This window comes from Phoca vitulina, unplaced genomic scaffold (assembly GCF_004348235.1).
Source record: "Phoca vitulina isolate PV1807 unplaced genomic scaffold, GSC_HSeal_1.0 scaffold47, whole genome shotgun sequence".
NCBI lineage: Eukaryota > Metazoa > Chordata > Mammalia > Carnivora > Phocidae > Phoca > Phoca vitulina.
In genome coordinates, this window is record NW_022589750.1 from 345,164 (window position 1) to 364,324 (window position 19,161).

The 19,161-nt window shown below is 60.1% G+C and overlaps 1 protein-coding gene across 1 annotated transcript in view; it reads left to right on the forward strand.

Annotated features, from left to right (window-relative positions):
• SPNS3 (sphingolipid transporter 3 (putative)) overlaps positions 1–19,161 on the forward strand; it is a 34,507-nt gene that overhangs the window by 1,878 nt on the left and 13,468 nt on the right. The window contains exons 2-8 of the mRNA XM_032431668.1: positions 1,395–1,460; positions 5,643–5,779; positions 6,224–6,375; positions 6,986–7,052; positions 7,635–7,783; positions 8,604–8,756; positions 11,809–11,998. Coding sequence (XP_032287559.1) covers positions 1,395–1,460; positions 5,643–5,779; positions 6,224–6,375; positions 6,986–7,052; positions 7,635–7,783; positions 8,604–8,756; positions 11,809–11,998 — 914 coding nt within the window. The remainder of the gene's footprint in view (positions 1–1,394; positions 1,461–5,642; positions 5,780–6,223; positions 6,376–6,985; positions 7,053–7,634; positions 7,784–8,603; positions 8,757–11,808; positions 11,999–19,161) is intronic.

The window sequence follows — 19,161 nt, forward strand, 5'->3', positions numbered from 1 at the left end:
GGGGGGGGGGGGGGGGGGGGGGGGGGGGGGGGGGGGAGGCGGGGTCCACTCAAGGCCCCAGAGGGCTGGGAGGAGCCCAGGAGCAGATAAAACCAGGGGCAAGTCCTCACTGCTGAGGATGAAGGATGAGTGTGATCCTACAGAATTTTTAACTCTTTGCTTTGCTTATTAGTGTTTCTGTTTTTTCTCTCCAACGAATACGTCTTATTCGTGTAATTAAAAGTATTAAAAAGGAAGGAAAGACATACAGGCTGGTACGGTTGCATGCTGTGGTATTCGGGCCCAAAGCCAATGTCTGAACAAAATTCTCATATGGGGCTTCTCTGCTTCTTGGGCCTTCCTCCGCCTGCTGGCGGGTCTCAGAGGGGTGGGAGGGGGTTGCTCCCCCAGCTCTGAGGGGGACACCTGCAGGGCCCAGCTCAGGGGCTGGGCCCTCCGCCGGCTCATAACTGAATGACAGCGATGATTGCTCGTCTTCCTAATGATGGGGCCTGAGCCTCCCAGCTCAGATAAGCAGGTGCCTCCACTCTGACTAACCCTTGCTGAAGCACTGCCAAAGGCTGAGGGGATTTCGGGGAATAGGGCCTGTTTCCTCTCTCTCTGATGGGCTGAGTGCCCACTGCATTGGCCTGTGGCCCAGGGAGACCTTGGAGGGGCTCCCGAGGCCCGGCTGGCGTGGAGAAAGAGCCTGCCCCCCCTCAGGGAGTTGGGACCCAAGTGGGTCCTTCTCTGAAGCTCTCACGGGCACCATCTGTCTGCTCATGCCTCTGGAAGAACGTGCTTGCGTGTGTGCATGCGCAGCCCAGGGCATGTGTGTCTTTGTGTGTCCGTGCTCACGCATTTATGTACATCCACGAATGTCTGGAGCTGGTACCTGAGCAGGGCTGCAGCGCTGCATAGTCATTAACACTGTAGTCTAAGCGAGCCGCACACCGTGTAGCAACTTGGAGGTGCCGGTCGCTCTGACGAGGATGTGTACGGCAACCCTGCACACGTGTGTATGCGAGCAGGCCTGCGGCGTGCAGACTCCGTGGGCGTGTGTGTGGGTCTGCGCCTCTGTGGGCACATTCCTCTGGGCATGTCCGTTTGTATGTATGGATGCGGATCTGCCCGTCTGTGCACCTGTGTCCTGGGTGGGTGCTTGTGCATGAACACGGGGGTACGTTTGGGCCTCTGGGATATGTGTTCCCCTGTGTGTTGATGTGCACCCATCTCTGTGCGAGTGTGGGCTTGCATATGCGTGGCGTGGCAGAGAGGGGATGAGAGCAGTGGGTCCAGAGCCACACTCTGTGCTGCGCTGGTCAGCTGGGGCCTATCCCACAGGCGGGGGCAGCTGCCCTCAGAGGCCCAGGAGGCCACTTCCCATGTCCCGAGTGCTGTCCGTCTGTCCACAGGGATGCTGCTGGACATACAGAACTTTTTTCAGATCAGCGATAGCAATGCGGGTTTGCTTCAGACAGGTAAGGAGCGAGTCCCTGCTCTGGAGCTGGGGCCCAGGGCTCATGCTGGAGCAGGGGGTCAGGCTGAGCCCCACCGCGTCCCCTGCGAGGGCCAGTGTGGGTGGGAGGAGGGGAGAATCTGGGCCGAGCCCTGGTGCCTGAGCAGCCGTTTCGGGTTTGAGCGCAGGTGCTGCGAAGGAGCAGGGGCGTGGGGCTAGGAAGGCTCCTGAGCTTCAGATCGTGATGAGCGGTCACTCATCCCTCTCCGGCTCAGCTGGGTGCCCGATCCTGGCTGGGGCTGAGAAGTCCTGCCACGGGCTTTCCCTGAAAAGTCTGGCCCTCAGAACACAGACAGAGATCTGTACTTGCCACATGGGTTCATACGGGGTCTGGGCCCACAGGGCCGGCAGTCAGTCCAGGGGCGGGGAGCAGCCACACCTCCAAGGTCACACACACACACACGTGTGCATGCACTGTCACGGCCTGGGGTACACACCCAACATGTAACTAGCTCACGCGTGGCTCCTCCCTGTGGGCCCCCTCCCCTAACAGTCTGCTACCCCAACATCTCAGAACAAGTTTCTGCGGCGACCCCTAGGGATACACAAAAACTTTCTAGGCACCACATGAGCAGACTTTTGAGAGAATCCACTTACAGACCCTCAAGGCTGTGTTTTTCTTTCCTAAAATGGACCTGCTTGAGAAAAAGTCTCTTGTTCTTCCTCCCTGCCTCCCCTTCAGGAAGGAAAACGTCTGTCTTCCCTATTCTGAGTTTACCTTTGGTGCCCCGCCCTGGGGTGGGAAAGCTTCCCGGGTGCCAGACAGAGGGGACCCCCACAGATGCTTGGCTTCTGCGGGGGAGGCCGTGCAAACCAGGCAGAGAGAATGACACAGAAACTCAGGATGTTTACTCCAGGCCACAAGCCCGTGGCAAAGTGCCAAGCCTTATCTGGCTGTCCTGCTGGTGTGACAATCTACTATTTATCTACGATTTAGAATTCAGAAGTGAGATGTTGTCTCATGGATGGGTGTCAACACATTCATTTCAATTAGAAAAAATGAAGCCAACATTTTAACATCTTTCTTACAGGCAGTCAGGCCGATTTGTTGGATTGATTTGGCAAATAAGGACTGGTTTTACTCGTTAGAGCAAATGTCCGTAGATGGCAGACATTTCCCATCAATTGAATGAATGTGATCTGCAGCCCCAAGGATTTGGATGAAAATATAGTTAAAAAATACAATAATGATGGAAATCACATCCTTTGCAACTATTTAAACTTACGATGAAAACGTTTTAAATGTCGGCTGAAAACACGTGAAGGGTACATGGGTTGATAAGCTTCTTTCTTAAAGCACTGGGGCAAAGAGCCCGCAGACCTCTGCTTTAGACCACGTGTCTTTTCCAACCGCTCTTGTCTCGAGGCGGAGGCCAGCAGCGGCTGCTGACCTTCGAGGAGCCAAAGTGAGACCCTCTGGGCTCAATCCCCACAACCTTCTAGATTAAACAGATAATGGTGGTTGAGTCACGATCTGCCTCCCCTGGTCCTCACCTCGGTGAGCAGGATCATTACTACGAGGCCTCCATAAGTGAGATGCCACGGAGAGAGAAGTGAGATGCCACGGAGGGAGAAGTGAGATGCCACGGAGGGAGAAGTGAGATGCCACGGAGAGAGAAGTGAGATGCCACGGAGAGAGAAGTGAGATGCCACGGAGGGAGAAGTGAGATGCCACGGAGAGAGAAGTGAGATGCCACGGAGAGAGAAGTGAGATGCCACGGAGAGAGGAGCGTGTGCACGTGTGTGCACGTGTGGCCTGGGGCTGGGCACGGTGTGTGAAGCGGCCCAGAGAGGTGTGTGGGGGGTGCCAGGGGTTGGAGGCCTGACAACCAGGCTCTCTCTCTCCAGTGACCTCAGGTGAATCTTCACCTTCCCGGGTGGCAGTGCAATGGCCCCAAGCCCCACCCCGCTGTTTGTCCACAGGGCTCAGAGTGGAAGAAGCCCCTGAGAGGGCGTGGCTGAGTTGTACGATGGAGCAGACCCTCCCCTTCCAACGGGACAGAGAGGCTCCTGGGGTCGGTCTCCTGATGGATAATATTTAAAACCCACACTGATGTGGCCTTTACCGTGTACCAGACACTGTCTCAAGTGCCCTGTAATATCAACTCATTTACCCTTCACAACAACCCCACAGGGCAGGGATTATTATTATTATTGTGCCCATTTGCCCCATGACAAACCTGGGGCACAGAGAGGCTATGGGCTTGCTGAAGGTCACACAGCTGGGATTCAAATCCGGGCAGCCATCTGTAGAGTCCTTCTCTTCACGCCCTGCTCCTTCATTCCTTCCCCTTTGTCTCCGAAGTCATCTGAATCTGGAGCTGCCAGGAGCAGAGGAGTGCACCAGCATGAGTGTGCCTTCCCCCTGGGGGCAGGCTTCTCCATCTCAGGGCATCTGTGGGGTGAAGTTGTTTATATCCTATAAGGGATCCCTGCCCCAAATCTCATAAAATGATTAGAAGATGTAGGGAAATATTTTTATAACCTTTGGGTAGAGAAGATATGCCTTAAGAAGACAAGAAACAATCCTGGCGGGAGGAAGATTGATACCTTTGAGTACAAGGAAGCTAAACTCTTCTGTATGATGGTGGTTGAAACTATAAACGCAGTTAGTAACAACAATGAATAACATTTATGAGGCATTTACATAAAGGTAGGCACTGCCTTTTATATGCTTTATTTCATTTAAAATCTCCATAACCTTCTGTGGGAGGCACAATTACTGTCTCATATCATTGATTCAAGGGGAACAGAAGAGTTAAGGAATTTGCTCAAGGTCACACAGCTAGGCAGTCTTTGGTTCAGGATGTGAGCCCAGGTAGTTTAGCCCCATAATTTGCATTGTAAATCCTTAAAACAAATATAAAGGACTGGGAGACATGATTTGCAAACCACAGGGAGCCCGATAGGAAAATGGGCAGAGGACGTGAGCACAGGAAGCTGCTCAGACTCACTGGACATAAGGACGATGCAGATTAAAACATCAGCGAGACACAGTGTGCTTTTCAACCGTTAAATGAACAAAAACAATATGATTGATCCTATCAAATGTCAGCAAGGGAGCATGAACTTCTGTGCCCGTGTAAATGGATACAGCCTTTTTGGAGGCCTATTTTGGCAGTAGCTATTAAAATTCTAAATACCACTGACACCAAAGACCATTCTCTGTGGAGTATTAGGTCGAACCATATTAAATTGCCGTTTTTTTGTAGGTCAAAACTGGCCTAATTTCTGCAACTGCATATGGCTCAGCCTAATACTAGAGCAGGTCGGGGGGAGTGGGAGGGGCTGGGAGGGGCTGGAACCTGAGCTGGGACGAGCCTGGACGCTCATTAGGCTCGGGCCATGTCAATCATCTGCGCTCAGCGAATGGAGGCCCAGGTATGGGGCGGGGCCTCTGGTGGAGGCGGGTCCAGGCCGCCTCGCTCCACCTGCGGAGGGTGGAGGCGGTTTGGAGCCGCGAGGGTACCTATGCGCACGGCAGAGTCGTGCAAAAGCGTGGCCGTTTCTTTGTCCTCGCAGAGCAGCAGATGTAGTCACTAATCCAGTCGCCAATTCAGAAGGGTTTACTTTAAAAAATGGTACAAATACAACCGACAGGGTCAGGGGAATGGTCTACCTACTTCGGAAAACCAGGGCTTTTCCAGCCTCCGGGAACGACCGCTCCTTCTAGACCCTGCTGGTCTGCAGAGCAGGCCCGGGCAGACCTCCCTCGCCTCCCGCCACCCCGCCCCCAGCAGGGGTGTGAGAGCAAAGTCAGACCAGCCCCGCCGGGCGCGAGGGTGGGGTGGGGGGGAGTTGTGCAAAGACAGGGTCCTGGTGGGGAGCACTGGGGGCCCCCTGTGCTGCTCCAGGACAGGCTCCACCTTCACTTGGCGCTCAGCCTCCCAGGCGCTTGGGGGGCTGCTCGGAGGGGTGCACAGTGAGCGAGCCCAGCCCCTCAGCTCTTCCTCCAGTGACTCTGGCGTTGGGTTATGTGTTAGGCGGGGATGGGGGCTTCACCGTATCCTTTCCTCCTCCTGGCCCCCACCCACTGCCGGTGCCAGCTTGTGGCATCGGAGCCAGGTCCCTTCTGGGGGCCTGCGGGCCCGTCCGCCTATCCACCACAGTGGGGGACGCATGTGACCCCTGCCTGTGCCCCCAGTCTTCATCTGCAGCCTGCTGCTGTCTGCACCTGTGTTCGGCTACCTGGGCGACCGGCATGGCCGCAAAGCCACTCTGAGTGTTGGGATCCTGCTCTGGTCGGGGGCAGGCCTCTCCAGCTCCTTCATCTCCCCCCAGGTAGGTCCCCTCACCCCTGCAAGGCCCCCGGGGTCCTGCCCCCACCTGCTTCCTCCCTTGGAAAGCGGATGGGCCTGCCTCCATACATTCCGGGCTCCCGGCTCGCTGCAGGGTGCCTTCCAGGGCCTAGAGAGCACCTCCTTAGATGCTCTCAACGGGACCCTTCCTCTCCTGCACCTCCCACTGCTGCCTGTGACCGCTTCTGTCTGGGGAACCCGCCTGCCTGGCAAAGGTGAAGCCCAGAAAAAGGCTTCCCCTGGGCCTGGGGCCCCGGTGCTTGCAGGCACCAGCAGGGGGCACCCGTGTGATGCGGGGGGGGTCCTGGGCTGGGAGGCCAGCCAGGGGTCTTTAGCCCCATCCCCACCTCCTCCCCTGGGGGCACGTGTCATCACTCCGGTCCCTTGCCCTGTGGGTGATCCCGGACTCACTGGCGTCTTGTGTCAGCATTCCTGGCTCTTCTTCCTGTCCCGGGGAGTTGTGGGCATAGGCTCGGCCAGCTACTCCACCATCGCGCCCACCGTCCTGGGCGACCTCTTTGTGAGGGACCAGCGGACCCGAGTGCTGGCCATCTTCTACATCTTCATCCCTGTTGGAAGGTTGGTACCACCCAGGACCCACTTCCCTAGGTGGTAGACTGAGGCCCACAGGAGCCAGAACAGAAGCTGGGCTGGGGATCAGATTGGAATCCCAGCCTGCCTCCTTCCCTGCCACGTCCGTTTACCTCTCTGGGCCTCAGTTTCCTCGTCTGTACAGGGAGGCGAGAACACTGGCCAATGGGCTGTGTTAAGGGTTAGAGATAATACAGGTGCTCCCTCTACCCTAGGCCTGCTTGGGGACTGTGTGGGGCTGGGCCAGGCACCCCCCGAGGGGGCGGTGTGGGTAGGTCAGAGTGGGATTTGCAATCCAGCCTCTGAGCTCTGATCCAGGTTTCCTGGAACCGCCTGACTCAGGCAGGGCTGAGCCTTGGGTCCTCAGATAGGGCGGCATTGGGCAGTGGTGCAGGGGACGGGCCTGGAGCCAGAGGTCACCAGTGACCTGACTAAGGGCAGTGGACATCTGGGCCTCACGTGGCTCACTTTTTCCGTGGCAGGGCTGTGAGTAGCAGGAAGCCAGCTCCTTGGGGTGGGGTGCCCCAGCACAGGCTGGCTTGGCAGCCTTGGGCCTGCCCCCACCCTCACTGCCCATCCCCCCGGCCCTCTGTTGCAGCGGTCTGGGCTACGTGCTGGGGTCGGCCGTGTTGCAGCTAACTGGGAACTGGCGTTGGGCCTTCCGAGTGAGTCCAGCCTCCTCTTCTTCCCTCCGATCCCCCTGGGCCGGCAGGGACTTTCCAGCCTCCAGTGGCCTTAGCCACTTGGCACGGTCGCTGGCGCCATGGGGGGTGTCAGACATTGGGAGCTCAGAAATTGGATGGAACACGACTGTGGAGGTCACAGCCCTGGGTTCAGATGCTGGCTGCTGGGTTTGCTAGCAGGGTGAGCTCAAGCCAGTGGCCTGTAACGTGGGTGGGGTGGTCCGGGCTGCATCATGGAATCTCGGGGAGGGACAGACAAGGGTGGGAGCAGCCCAGGGTAGGACGGGCCTGGCGGGTAGAGGTGCTGAGTCCTCCTGATCGGGCTCATGGGCCCCAAGGGAGTAGTGTCTACTGCACACATTAAAGGAAGTCCCAAGGGGACCCTACTCCCCAGAGAGACTGTACTCCTAGGTGTGAGGGCGCAGCCAAGAAATGAGCCCCCTGCCCCACCCCCAGGCACAGAGCCTCCCAGACACTGGGCCACATGGCTCGTCACCGGCAGGATCTCCTGGCTCCAGGGCGTGTATGTGTGGTCCTGAGCTTCCTGGGCCCTCCCATGCCCAGGTCATGCCTTGCCTGGAAGCCGTGGCCTTGATCCTGCTTATCGCGCTGGTTCCAGACCCGCCTCGGGGAGCTGCTGAGAAGCAGGAAGAGGCGGCCATGGGGGACCTGAGGAGCAGCTGGTGTGAGGATGTCAGGTACCTGGGGAGAAAGTGAGTGTCCTTGCTCCTCCCTGCACATCCCTGAGAACCCCCGTCTGCCCCAGCAGCCCTGCCCTGCCTCTCTCCGCCTCCAGGGAGCCCCAAAGTTCATAGTCTTCTTCCTCCTCTGAGCTCCCACTCACCAACTGAGGTGCCCCTCCCTCACTTGGAGGCCCCCTTCTCGCTTTGCCATGCGACAGGATGGGGGCTGGGAGGGAGGGAAGGGGGAGGCAGTGTGAGTTTTGACTCTGGCTTGGCCACTGCCTTATCCCCGAGTGACCTGAGACTTGGAACTGTACTCCCCTCATTTATTCAATGGATGTGATTCTCCCAGGGTTGCCGGGAGGATGCTGGGAGTTAATCACTCACCTCTGCAAGCCTGTGGGAGTGCGTCCATCCTCTGTCCCAGGCATGGGTGTGGGGGCAGACAGGAGTCAACTGCACTCCCAGGCCTCATGATTTACTGGAATGTGGGGCGCGGACGGGACCCAGCTCTCTTTGATACACAGCCATGCGACCCATGGAGGGCACTTGGAGGAAGGTGGGGGCAGCGGGGACAGTGCCCTGGAGAATGTGCTGTTGGCTTTGGGCCTTCTGGGATGGGGAGAGCTGGCCCTGCAGCGAGGAGGGAGGAAGGCCCAGCGAGAAGGCAAGAGTGGAGGGGGTTGTGCAGGACTCTTAGGCAATGTCGGTGAGGATCCGGAGCCTGGAGCCTCCAAGCGCCTGGGTGACCAGAGTTTCCAGGCGTGGGGGCAGGGCCTGACAGGAGCCGCTGGGCCCTGCAACCCCAGCCCTCGCCCGGGGGTCTCAGCCAGGACACTTTCTCTTGCAGCTGGAGTTTTGTGTGGTCGACCCTCGGGGTGACCGCCATAGCCTTTGTGACTGGAGCGCTGGGCTTCTGGGCCCCCACGTTTCTGCTCGAGGCCCGTGTAGTACATGGGCTGCAGCTTCCCTGCCTCCAGGATCCGTGCAACAACCAGGACAGGTGAGGGGCCTCCGGGAGGCGTGGGCCCCTGGCCCAGGTCAGGGAGCTCTTGGCAGGCAAGTGCTCAGGCAGTTCTGAGCCCCAGAGCTCAGTGTCTCAGTGCAGAACCCAGGACTTGGGACCTAGGCGGCCCAGCAGGCCAGGATCCAGCTCTGGCTGAGCTCCTGGGGCTCTGGGCGGCCACAGGCCAGCAGCCTCGTCTCCTCTGGGCCAGTTTCCCCACTCTTGGGCTGCTGTGGGGGTCCGGAAGGCACTTGGTAGAGGGGTGAGCCTTCTCTGGGGCCTGTGGGGCCTGTGGGGTGATGGGACTTGCAGCGTGAGGCCATTTTACAGATGGCAAACTGAGGCACTGGGATGTCTCGTCACTTATGGGGCTCAGGCAGTTCACACCTGCACTCATGTGTTCTCTGCCTCGTCTGGGGCACCAAGCGTCCCGGGAAAGCTGCCAGGATGTTGGGGTGGAAGATAAAGCCACACGGAGGGCAATGTCCCGCTCCCTCCTCATCCTGCACTGTGCCCAGGCCGACACCTCTCCAGCTCAGCCCGGGGCCCCCGTCACTCCCTTTCTCCTCCTCCTCGTCTCCGCCTTGCTCCTCAGTCCCTGCGGCCCTGCTCCCCGAGGCTCAGCGACATGGGCTGTGGTGCGTGACACCTGTGTTCCCCCCTTCTCCCCGGCCTCCCCTCTGTCTCCATCTCCCCCACTGCAGCCCAGAGGGGGCTTCACGGGATGTCCAGAATGTCCCACGCCCTCTCACTTGTCTGTGCCTCGGCCTGAGCTGGGCCTTCTGCCTGGAGCTCCCTTCCCTTTTCCATGGTTACTTCTTAAGCGATCACGTTAGTTCAGGCCCGAATGAGGAGCATTTTACCTGAAAAACCCTCTGAAGGTTTATGGTAATAAACCCTATTGTTCCTGTATTATGGAATGAGGAGATGGAAGATCAGAAAGGTTAGTGAGTTGTCCAAGCAACAGAGCCAGCCTCAAACCCATCTGACCCGAAGCTGGTGCTCCTAGTGCCACATCCTGGAGCATCTGGAGCCGCCTGGGGCTGCTGGTGACGTGAACATCCGCGGCCTCCTGGTACACAGCAGGTGCTCAGGGGACGCATCAGGGAAGGGGTGAGGGAGGGCGTCCAGTGAGATTGTGCCGCTGGCCTTGGCTCTACTCCTAGCTTGTTATCTCCTGGAGACAGAGACCGGGGCCTCAAAGTCCCATGGCAGCCTGGACACACGGTTGGGGGGGGGGGGGGCCCACGGCGGCCCCTGGACACGGGGTGGGGGGGGGGGTCCCGCGGCAGCCTGGACACATGGGGGGGCACAGGACTCACATTCTCGTTTGGCGCTCGCTGGCTCTGCATCCGTGGGCCAGTCAGTTCCCCTTTCTCAGCTTCGGCCTCGTCCTCCGACCTGGCTCCTCATGGACCCCATGTGGCCAACGACGTCCTAGGGCCCACATGGCAAGTGGCCCAGGCGTGGTGTTTAGAACAACCGAATTGTTCTCCGAGGTCCCGAGGCCAGGCGTCCAGAGTGGTTTCACCAGGCCAGAGCCAAGCTCTGCCAGGCCGCACCCCCTTCAAGTCCCCAGGGGACTGTCCTCCTGCCTCGTCCCCTCTGGGTGCTGCCGGCGTGCCCTGGCTTGTGGCCGCGTCCACGGTCTCTGCAGCCATGGTCCTGTTGCCTTGTCCTCTGTGTCTCAAGTCCCCTTTGGCTTCCCTCTCATAGAGACGCTGGTGGCTGCCTGTAGGGCCCCTCGAATATGGACCCTTAACGTAATCCCAGTGACAAAGTCTGTTTTGCCATAGAAGGTAACAGTCAAAGGTTCCAGAGATTAGGACACAGACATCTTGAGAGGCATTATTCAGCCTGCCACAGAGTAGATAGAAGTCCCGGTGTCGGGGTTCTGCACCCACCTCAGCTATTACTACACCCTCCGTGGTTGGGGTAAGCCCCAGGGTGAGGGTGCGGCAAGGGCAGGAAGCTCCAGGACACAGGACTCCAGCTCAGGCTCTGGGAGTTCTGGGACGGGTGCATGAGCAGCACATTTATCTGTGCTGCTAGCATGGAGTCAAGAAAGTAAGCCAAAGCCGGTGTCTGTCCTCCAGGACGTCACAGTCTGGTGAACGACCTTGATGGTGGAAACACAGAAGGTGCTCTGGGAGCTGAAGGGAGTGAAGGAATCCGCAGAGGGGCAGGGGAAGGCATCTCCAGAGAGGGGATATTTGTGAGGGGTCTTGAAGGATGAGTAGAAGTTTGGTAGGTGGGAAAACTAGTGAAGAGTGTCCAGATGGAGGAGTGGAAGTCTGAAGTGGGGACAGAAACTCGTCTGGGGGCAGAAGAGGCTGGAGCTGGGGGACGGGGTTGAGGTCAACCAGGGTCAGACCATGAAGGGCCACGTTCATCATAGTGAGTTGGCACAAATCCAGTGGGTGTCTGAGAGCCGGTGGAGGGTTTTCGGCAGGAGTCGGGCAGATCTGTATTTTAGAAAGCACCCTCAGGGGACCCGTATGGAGTCTGCTCTGGAGGGACAGCTTTCCCCAGGGGGGGTTCAGGGGGCCAAGTGCAGCTGAAGGAGGGCCTGGGAGTGCAGTTAGGAGGGGGCAGCTTGAGAGGGTGCCAAGACCGCGTGGAACAGTGGGGTTCAGGAGGGCGTGGGCAAAGCTCGATAAGGGCCGGGGGATCCTAGGAGCTCAGTAAATAAATGTTCCCGTGCCTCCATTCCCATTTGTGTGGGGGCAAGAAGGCGAGGAGGTTGGGGCCGGAGTGGGACAATTGAGATTTCTGAGGGGGGCAGGTGGGATGCTGAGAGGTTGGAGAAGCTCACTGGAGGTGAGGCATGCTGGGCCGGTCACCCCCCTGGCCGGTGACGTCCCCAGGATGAGGCAGGAACGGGGATGGGGGGAGGGGAGTACACGGGTCAGGAGCCTTGGTTCGGAGGGACGGGGAGGGGCTCACAGCCACATTCCCTGTAGGTACTCGGTCCTGCACGGGGGGCTGAACCCCAGGGCAGGGCTGACCCCACCTGGCTGACTGACCCTGCTCTGTTCTTTGTCCTCAGCCTGATTTTTGGGATTCTGACTGTGGTGACTGGCATCATTGGGGTGGTCCTGGGAGCAGAGGCTTCAAGGAGGTACAAGAAGGTCAACCCGCGGGCTGAGCCCCTCATCTGTGCCTGTAGCCTGCTTATTGCTGCCCCCTGCCTCTACCTGGCTCTCATCCTGGCCCCGGTCACTCTGCTGGCCTCCTATGTAAGTGAGGGCCCCTGGGGCGGTGGGGGGGGGGCTGGTGTGTCGCTCCCATTCACATGGGCTGATACTGCGCCCGGTCTCTACTTCTGTCTATCACTCCTCCCGGGGAGCATTGGGCATCCCCATTTTACAGATGTGTAAACTGAGGTTTACCAGGAGTAGCAGAGCTGGGAAGGAACAGAACTGGGATTTGAGCCTGAGCCCTTCTGACTCTAGAGTGTGTCCTCTGAGCCGCTGGTTAACACTTTGGTTGGAGACAGTGGGACTCGTTCATTCCTCGAGGATGCTGTGAGCTTGAGGAGACTTAGGGTACGATGAGGGGAGTGAGGCCCAGATCGGCCACGGCCACGTGCCGGTGCCACTGTAGAGTGCCGGTCTGACACCATCCCATGTGTCCTGTCACCAGGGTGAACCAGGCCCACCAGGGCCAGCGTGGCCACGCCAGCCACAGGCTCATGCCTCCCAGCCTCTGCCAAGGACGCCCTCCCCTCCTGGGCATCCTGAATCCTTCTCCTTCTGCAAGGCCCAGCGCAAAGGCTTCTTCTCCAAGAGCCTTTCCAGACCATTCTGTGCTCATGCTTGGGCTCAGGCACCGTGGCGTATGGGGGGGCTGTGTGCACCCCCACACACACGTGCCCAGCAGTGTCCCTGGCTCCTCACACCCCGGCCCTGATGGTCCCACCCAATGGGCAGGGACCCGTGATTCTGCCCCCGCCAGACGGATTCCCCTCCCCCTCGCATCCCGCCCCAAGGCCCTGGGGTCCCCCGTCACGCATACAGATGCCCCTGAGCAGGCTGGACTCAGAAGGCACGTCACCAACGGCTTTACTAGTCTCCTACCCACGACCAGACCCCACAGATCTTCAGTTACGCTCGTGAACTAAAGAAGCCTGGTCCCATTTCAACCCAAACTTTGGTTCTGCTTCCCAGTACTCTCTGTCCAGGCCCAGAACACGGCACCAGGGCAAGAGGGAGCTGCGGTTGGTTTGGTCCCGCTCGGCCCACCTCCGCTCTGTTCCCCAGGGCGGCCCTCCCCTCCAGGCTGGGCGAGGACAGCCCGAGATGGGGCAGGATTCTCTGAGTCCAGAGTTGCTTTGCTGTGGCCCAGACTCTGGCTGGCTCTGCGCTCGGGGGCGCTCTGTGGGTTCAGGAGCTCTGGTATTTGCATCGTCTGATCCTTGGTGCAGGTGACCCTGTCGTCCCCATGGCACGGCCTCCCTCTGCTCAGCTCCGTGGTGGCCCCTCCGGCTGTTCCTGCCCGGACCCTGTCGCCGGTCCCCTCTCGTGACCCTCGGGCCCTCCCCGTCCATGGCGACTGTCAGACTCCTGCATGTGCTTGGGATGGGCCTCGGCCCTCTTGTCCTCGCGCTCCCGGGTGACGTGCTGGGGTGCCCCCGCGGTGCCCTCTGGCGCGGGAAGGTCAGCATGTCGCTGGCGTCCTCAGTCTGGGGGTGGGCCGCCCGGAACCCCTCCCCAGCATCCGCACTCTTCAAATGAACCCTCCGCAGCCTTCCCTCTATACGCCGGGGTGGGGGCGCTTCTCTCCTGAGGCCTGAGGGCGGGGCCGGTGCGTCTGTCGCGTGTCCAGCCATGGGTGGGCTCCTGCCGAAATCCCTGGAGAGCAGACAGGCCCTGCGCATGCTCCTACGTAGCCCTCACGGCACCCTCGCGGGGAAGGGCTTCTCACGCCCACTTACAGATCGGAAGACTGAGGCCCAGAGACAGCAACACGGACAGTGGGACAGACGAAACGGAGAGTCAGCCCACAGATGCCGTACTCACCCTGTCGCCCCCGGGGGAGGAGCAGAGCCTGGCGTACACTAGGCGCTAATAAGAGCCGGGGTTCCCACTGACATCCTGGCGGAGGGAGCGGAAGACGGAGAGGGGGCTGTGTGGGCCCGACCTTGCGGGCAGATGGAGGCCCATCACGGGCCTGTCCCTGCATCGGCTGGGGCCGCGGACCCCTGCCAGCCCTGCTTCTGCCACGGTCTTGGTTGGCTCTGGGAGGCGGCTCCTTGGCTGTGTTTAGGGGACACAGCTGTCTCCCCCTCTGCAGCCGGGCGCATCTCCAGAGCTGGATGCCTCGTCTGGAGGTGACATTGCGCCTGGCTGACAAAGCCAGCCGCAGAAATTCTTCTCGAGGCCTGGCCAGGGGTGAGGGGCTGCGGGGCAGGACGGCGGGCAGGCCCGGGACGCGTCCCGCCTCTGGTGCTGGGAAGCCGCTCCTTCCCGTGGCTCGTGTTCGGGCCTGGTGGGTACCGGCGGCACTGAGCCCCCAGGCCAGGCTCCAGCCTTCCGGGAGCAGCGCGGAACCTTCCAGACCTCCTGAGCAGGAGCCCGCTCCGTGCTTCCGTCTGTGCCTCTGATGTCTAACCGTCATTCGGGCTTGAGATCCAGGCCCCGGCTGCTTCCCACCCGCCCAGCTCCCGTCACAGAACCCTCCCACGTCCAGGCCCACGCTCCTCTCCCGGTCCCCTCTGCCTGGCGTGGCGCAGGCCTTCTGTCTTTCTCCAGGACCCAGGCCAGGAGCCGCCTCCCGGGCTGCTCGCCTTGCTGCTCACCTACCACGGTCTCTCTTCCCCACGTGGCCGGTGACACCGCGGACCTTCCCGGGCTCCTTGGTGCCTCTGGAACCCAGTCTGGCTCCTCCTGTTGGCGCTCGAAGCCCTCGGGCAACTACCCGGATGGCCCTCGCGGCCGTGTCCCCCAGGCAGGCCCCTCCTGGTTCCCTCCCCGCCGCGTCCCTCCGCGGAGCTTCCCTGACCGCCGGGCCCCACCCTCGCTCCCCTCCTGGTGCTCTCAGGCCGTCTTCCTCATGCTCTGACCGCTCTCCCAGCCCAGGGGTCCAGGGCGGTTCCCATCTTCCTCAGTGCTGGGCCCGAAACACAGTGCCAGGCATTCACATCATTCAGTCATTCAACAAACACCGAGGGCCTGCAGAGGGGCGTGCTGGTTTAACTGCGGCAGGTACGGCAGCGGATAAGGACTAAAGCATCTCTGTCCTTGGGGGGTTACATCCTCGCCGAGGGAGGCAGTGGGCAGGCAAGACAGGAGTGTGCTTCAGGACGTTTCGGAGGATGCAGCGCTTGGGAGTGTGTGGGGGCGGATTTGTGTGGCCGCGGGCTCCCCAGGAGGCGGTGTTGGGCGAAGACATGTGGGCGGTCCTGCAAGGAGGTGCAGGAGGGCTGGTGTGGGTCGTTAGGGTCCCGGGGCAGATGCACACCTGCTGGGTCTGGGGAACCGCAAGGACCCCGTGCTTAGTGAGGAGGGACGGACGGGAGGACAGGAGGTCGGGGTCGCAGGGGGCCTGCATGCGTCGGCTGGGACCGGCTTGGGCTGAGTGAGGGGGTCTGTCGAGGGGCCCGCGCGGCTTGTCCTTTACCGATACAGTGCGCTGATCGCCCTGTGTTAGCCAGACTTGCATTCCCGGCGCGGACCCTGTCTTGGCCACGCCTTCGCCACCGGAGATGCTGACGTGGGCTGTGGCGGCGACCCCACGGAACGCCCCGACAAGTCCTTCTTCCTCTTTCATTTTGGGAAGAGTTTGGGAATGATTTGTGTTAATTCATCTTTAGACATTTTTAGAATTCACCGGTGAAGCCATCTGGTTCTGGGCTTTTGTTTGTGGGAAGTTTTGTGGTTACTGACTCGGTGTTTACTTGTTATAGATCAATTAAGGCTTTTTATTTCTTTTCTGTCGCTTTCGATAGTTGGCGGCTTTCTAAGAGTGTGTACCTTTGTGTAAGCGTCTGATTTGTTGGTGTACGGTTGTTCGTAGTAACCGCTTCCAGTCTCCGCGAGGTCGGCAGGCGTGCGCCTCTCCCACCCTGGTTTTAGTGACCTGTCCTTTCTTCCTGGTCGGTGTCAGTTCGCTGCCAATTTTGGTTTTATTGATTTTCTCTATTGTTCTTCGGTTATCGGCCCACGTTTAGTAGGATCAGCCTGGTTTCTGTGGACACAGGCGTGGGCGGCGCTAGACCATTGCCCTGACCTGGATGGGGCGGCGTGGGCCAGAGCCGCCCCACGGAGGCGGGAGGCGTGGGTGGATCACGCCTGGTGACTCCGTGTGGGGTGTGAGAGAACGCGGAGGCGCGGGGACCTCTCTGCCCGGGAGACCGGGAGAGGGCCGTGGCAGGTGCAGTGGGTTTGGAGGACGCAGTGGTGGGAGGTGCTGGTGGGGACTTAGACGTGGAGTCTGGAGCTGGGGGTCACAACGTCACCCCTGCAAACCTAACGGGTGGGGACTGGCTGCGGCCCAGCAGGAAGCACCGTTGGCAGGTCTGGGGGACGTCCGGGGCCGATGTCAGAAAGGGTGTCCAGAGAGGGCTGAGGGATTGACTTGTGTTCAGAAGAGGAAGAGTCACTTGGGTCTCTTCCATCCGTCCATCCGTCCGTCCGTCCATGTACCCCTTTACTTCCCCAGATTCCAGGAAGCAAACCGGTTCTTCCCGCACTGTCTCTGACCATCCGGGGGAGACGGATCTGGCTTCTCGGGAAGGCGGGCCCGTGTGCGCGTGCGTGCACCGTAAGGTGAATCCATTCAGGTCGTACATACGCGTATGGACATGTGTCTTGTGTGTGTGCATCTCTGTGGGCCTACTGGTCGCGCCGTATGTGGACTGCACATGTGTGTGTGCGGTGTAGGAGCGTGTCTGTGTGCTGTTCACGGGCCTGTGCATGAGCGTGCACACGCGTGTGTGTCCAGGCACCAAGCGTCGTGCGCACACGCGTGTCGACCCACTGCTCCGTGAGGAGGGATTTGGGGCAGCGTTGTGTGCCTGCCCCACATTTCTAGAAGTAGGGGCCACGCTGTGCTGGGTGTTTCCTGGCGGTGAGGTTCCCTGAGCTCATGCAGTCTGTTCTGGGGCCTTCCCGGGGAGCCCATGCCCGGAGCCCACCTCCACAGAGAGCGTTCCATCTCTCCCTCCCTCCGGGCCCCTTGGCAGGGGAAGCAGGCTGCTCGGCTGTTAATTAGGATCCAGACACGCACAGCGGGTCTTGGCTCACACCCCCTTCCTTGGCCTCTTTCCCAGAGCTACTGCCCTTCAGAGGAGAAGGGGTTTATACTCGGAGCCCAAGGTAAGGGCTCCACCATTACCGGCCCGGTGGCTGCAGGACGCGGCTGAATGTCAGCCACCCGCCTCAGGTGGGCTTTGTGGTCCAGATGGAGGGGCAGGAGTCGGGACGGGAGTGCGTGGGCATCGAGGCTTCGGGAAGACCTGGACGTTGTTCCTGCATCTGCACTGCGAGCTGTGTGAGCCGGGGTAAGAGCGTGGCCTTGCTGAGCCCCGGTTCTTGGTAACGTGGGGTGCTAGTCCCGACCTCTCGGTTTCCCTGAGGAGCTCAATGAGCTTCCATGCCTGTTCTAGTCACTATGGGATGTGGTGAAACCCAGCAGTTTTAAAACAACAGAAACACTTGTTTTGCTCATGAGTTTGCCGTTTGGGTGGGTTGGGGGTGGGGATAACTTCTCTCCTTCCCACTTGAGGTTGACTGGGGGGCTGGGGCGGGGAGGGCCGGACCATCAAAGGTGGTGGACGCTGGAGCTGTCGGCAAGAACAGCGGCCCGTGACCTCCCCGCAGGGCCAGGGCTTCCTCACAGCATGGCGGCCGGCCCCCAACGACGAGGGTCCCGAGAGGGCCCGGTGACGCCACGTTGCCTTTATGACCTGCCCTTGAAAGTTACACAGCATCACTTCTGAGGGAACAGGTGGATATTCAGTGGCTGTTTGGGGTAAATATAATCTGGGCTCCTCCGGGCACCCAGCCATGAAGCCCCACAGGTGTGGGCCACCCTCAGGGGGCTTCTAGTCCCACCTGCTCTTCCGGCCTCACAAGCGAGAAACCTTGGAGTGGGGTCTTCACCCTCAAACCCCTGTTGGGCCCCGAGGGCCTCAAGGTGCAGAGCCCAGCAGGGTGAGGTGGCTGGGAATGAGCAGAAACGTTCGCTCACTTATCAGATACTTCCCGAGCACCTCCGTGTGCCATGCACCGTTAGGGGGGAATGTGTTCTGTGGAGACTAACAGAGCAGGGAAAGGGGACAAGAGGAGGGACCGGGGCCGGGCCAGGTGGTCAGCGAGGCCTTGCCGAGATGGTGATACCTCAGTAGCAGAGTGAGGAACAGAGCTGGGTGGACATCGGGGCACGGTGGGGAGGGAGCAGCCGATGCAGAGACCCTAGGGGGAGAGCATGGCCGGTGTGCTTAAGGAAACCTGGTGGGAATGGGGCGAGCTGGGGAAGAGCAGAGGACGTACGGTCAGAGGCAACGGCCATGGGGTGCAGAGCCCTGTCCACGGAACAGGCCTCGAGCGTGAGAGAAGTGGGAAATCATGGCAGGATCTCTAGCACAGACATGAACTGATCTGACTCGTGGTTTTGTAACAGTGACCTGTTGCTGCGTAACAAATCACCCCCAAAACAGTGAATTGCTATTTCTTACGATTCAGTGGGTTGGCGGGTTCCACCTGTGCTCACTCACGTGGCCACCTGGGCCTGGAAGAAGGCGTGGGCTGGACATCCACGTTGGCCTCCCTCCTGTCTGTGGGCTCCTGGGTTCTCCTCTGAGTGGACGCGTCCTCTGCTGTGTGGCCTGCCTTCCCACAGGGCTGTCTCAGGGCAGCGCTCCCGGAAAGCATGGATGGAGGCTGCCACGGCTCCCGAGGCCAGGCCAGGAACAGCACCGCTGCCTCCGTATCTTGTCGGTCGGAGCAAGGTGCAGGCCGGCCGGGCTCACCGTGCCCGTGCAGGGTGTGGACTCCAAGATGTGTGATCACTGCGTGGCCACTGTCTTCCCTGTGATTTGACACGGCCTCTCTAGGGGCCGTGTTGTTGGCAGAGTGAGAAAGGACAAAGTCAGAGACAGGGAAACCCATGAGGAGGCTTTCCAGTAAGACAGGCTTGAGCGGCTTGTGGCGTGGGCCCGGGTGGGGTGGAGGAAGTGTGGAGAAGGGGTCAGATTCTGGGTGTGTTTGGGTTACGCGCTGGGTACCGGGGGAGAGCGGGGAGGAGCCAGGGTGACCTGGGTTTCGGCAAGCCATCCGAGGGAGCATTGCCAAATACCGATCTGGGACGCTGAAGGGGGGGCAGGGCTCTGTTCCGGAGGGGGGGGGATTAAGAATTCGATTTTCGGGGCGCCTGGTGGCTCAGTGGTTAAGCGTCTGCC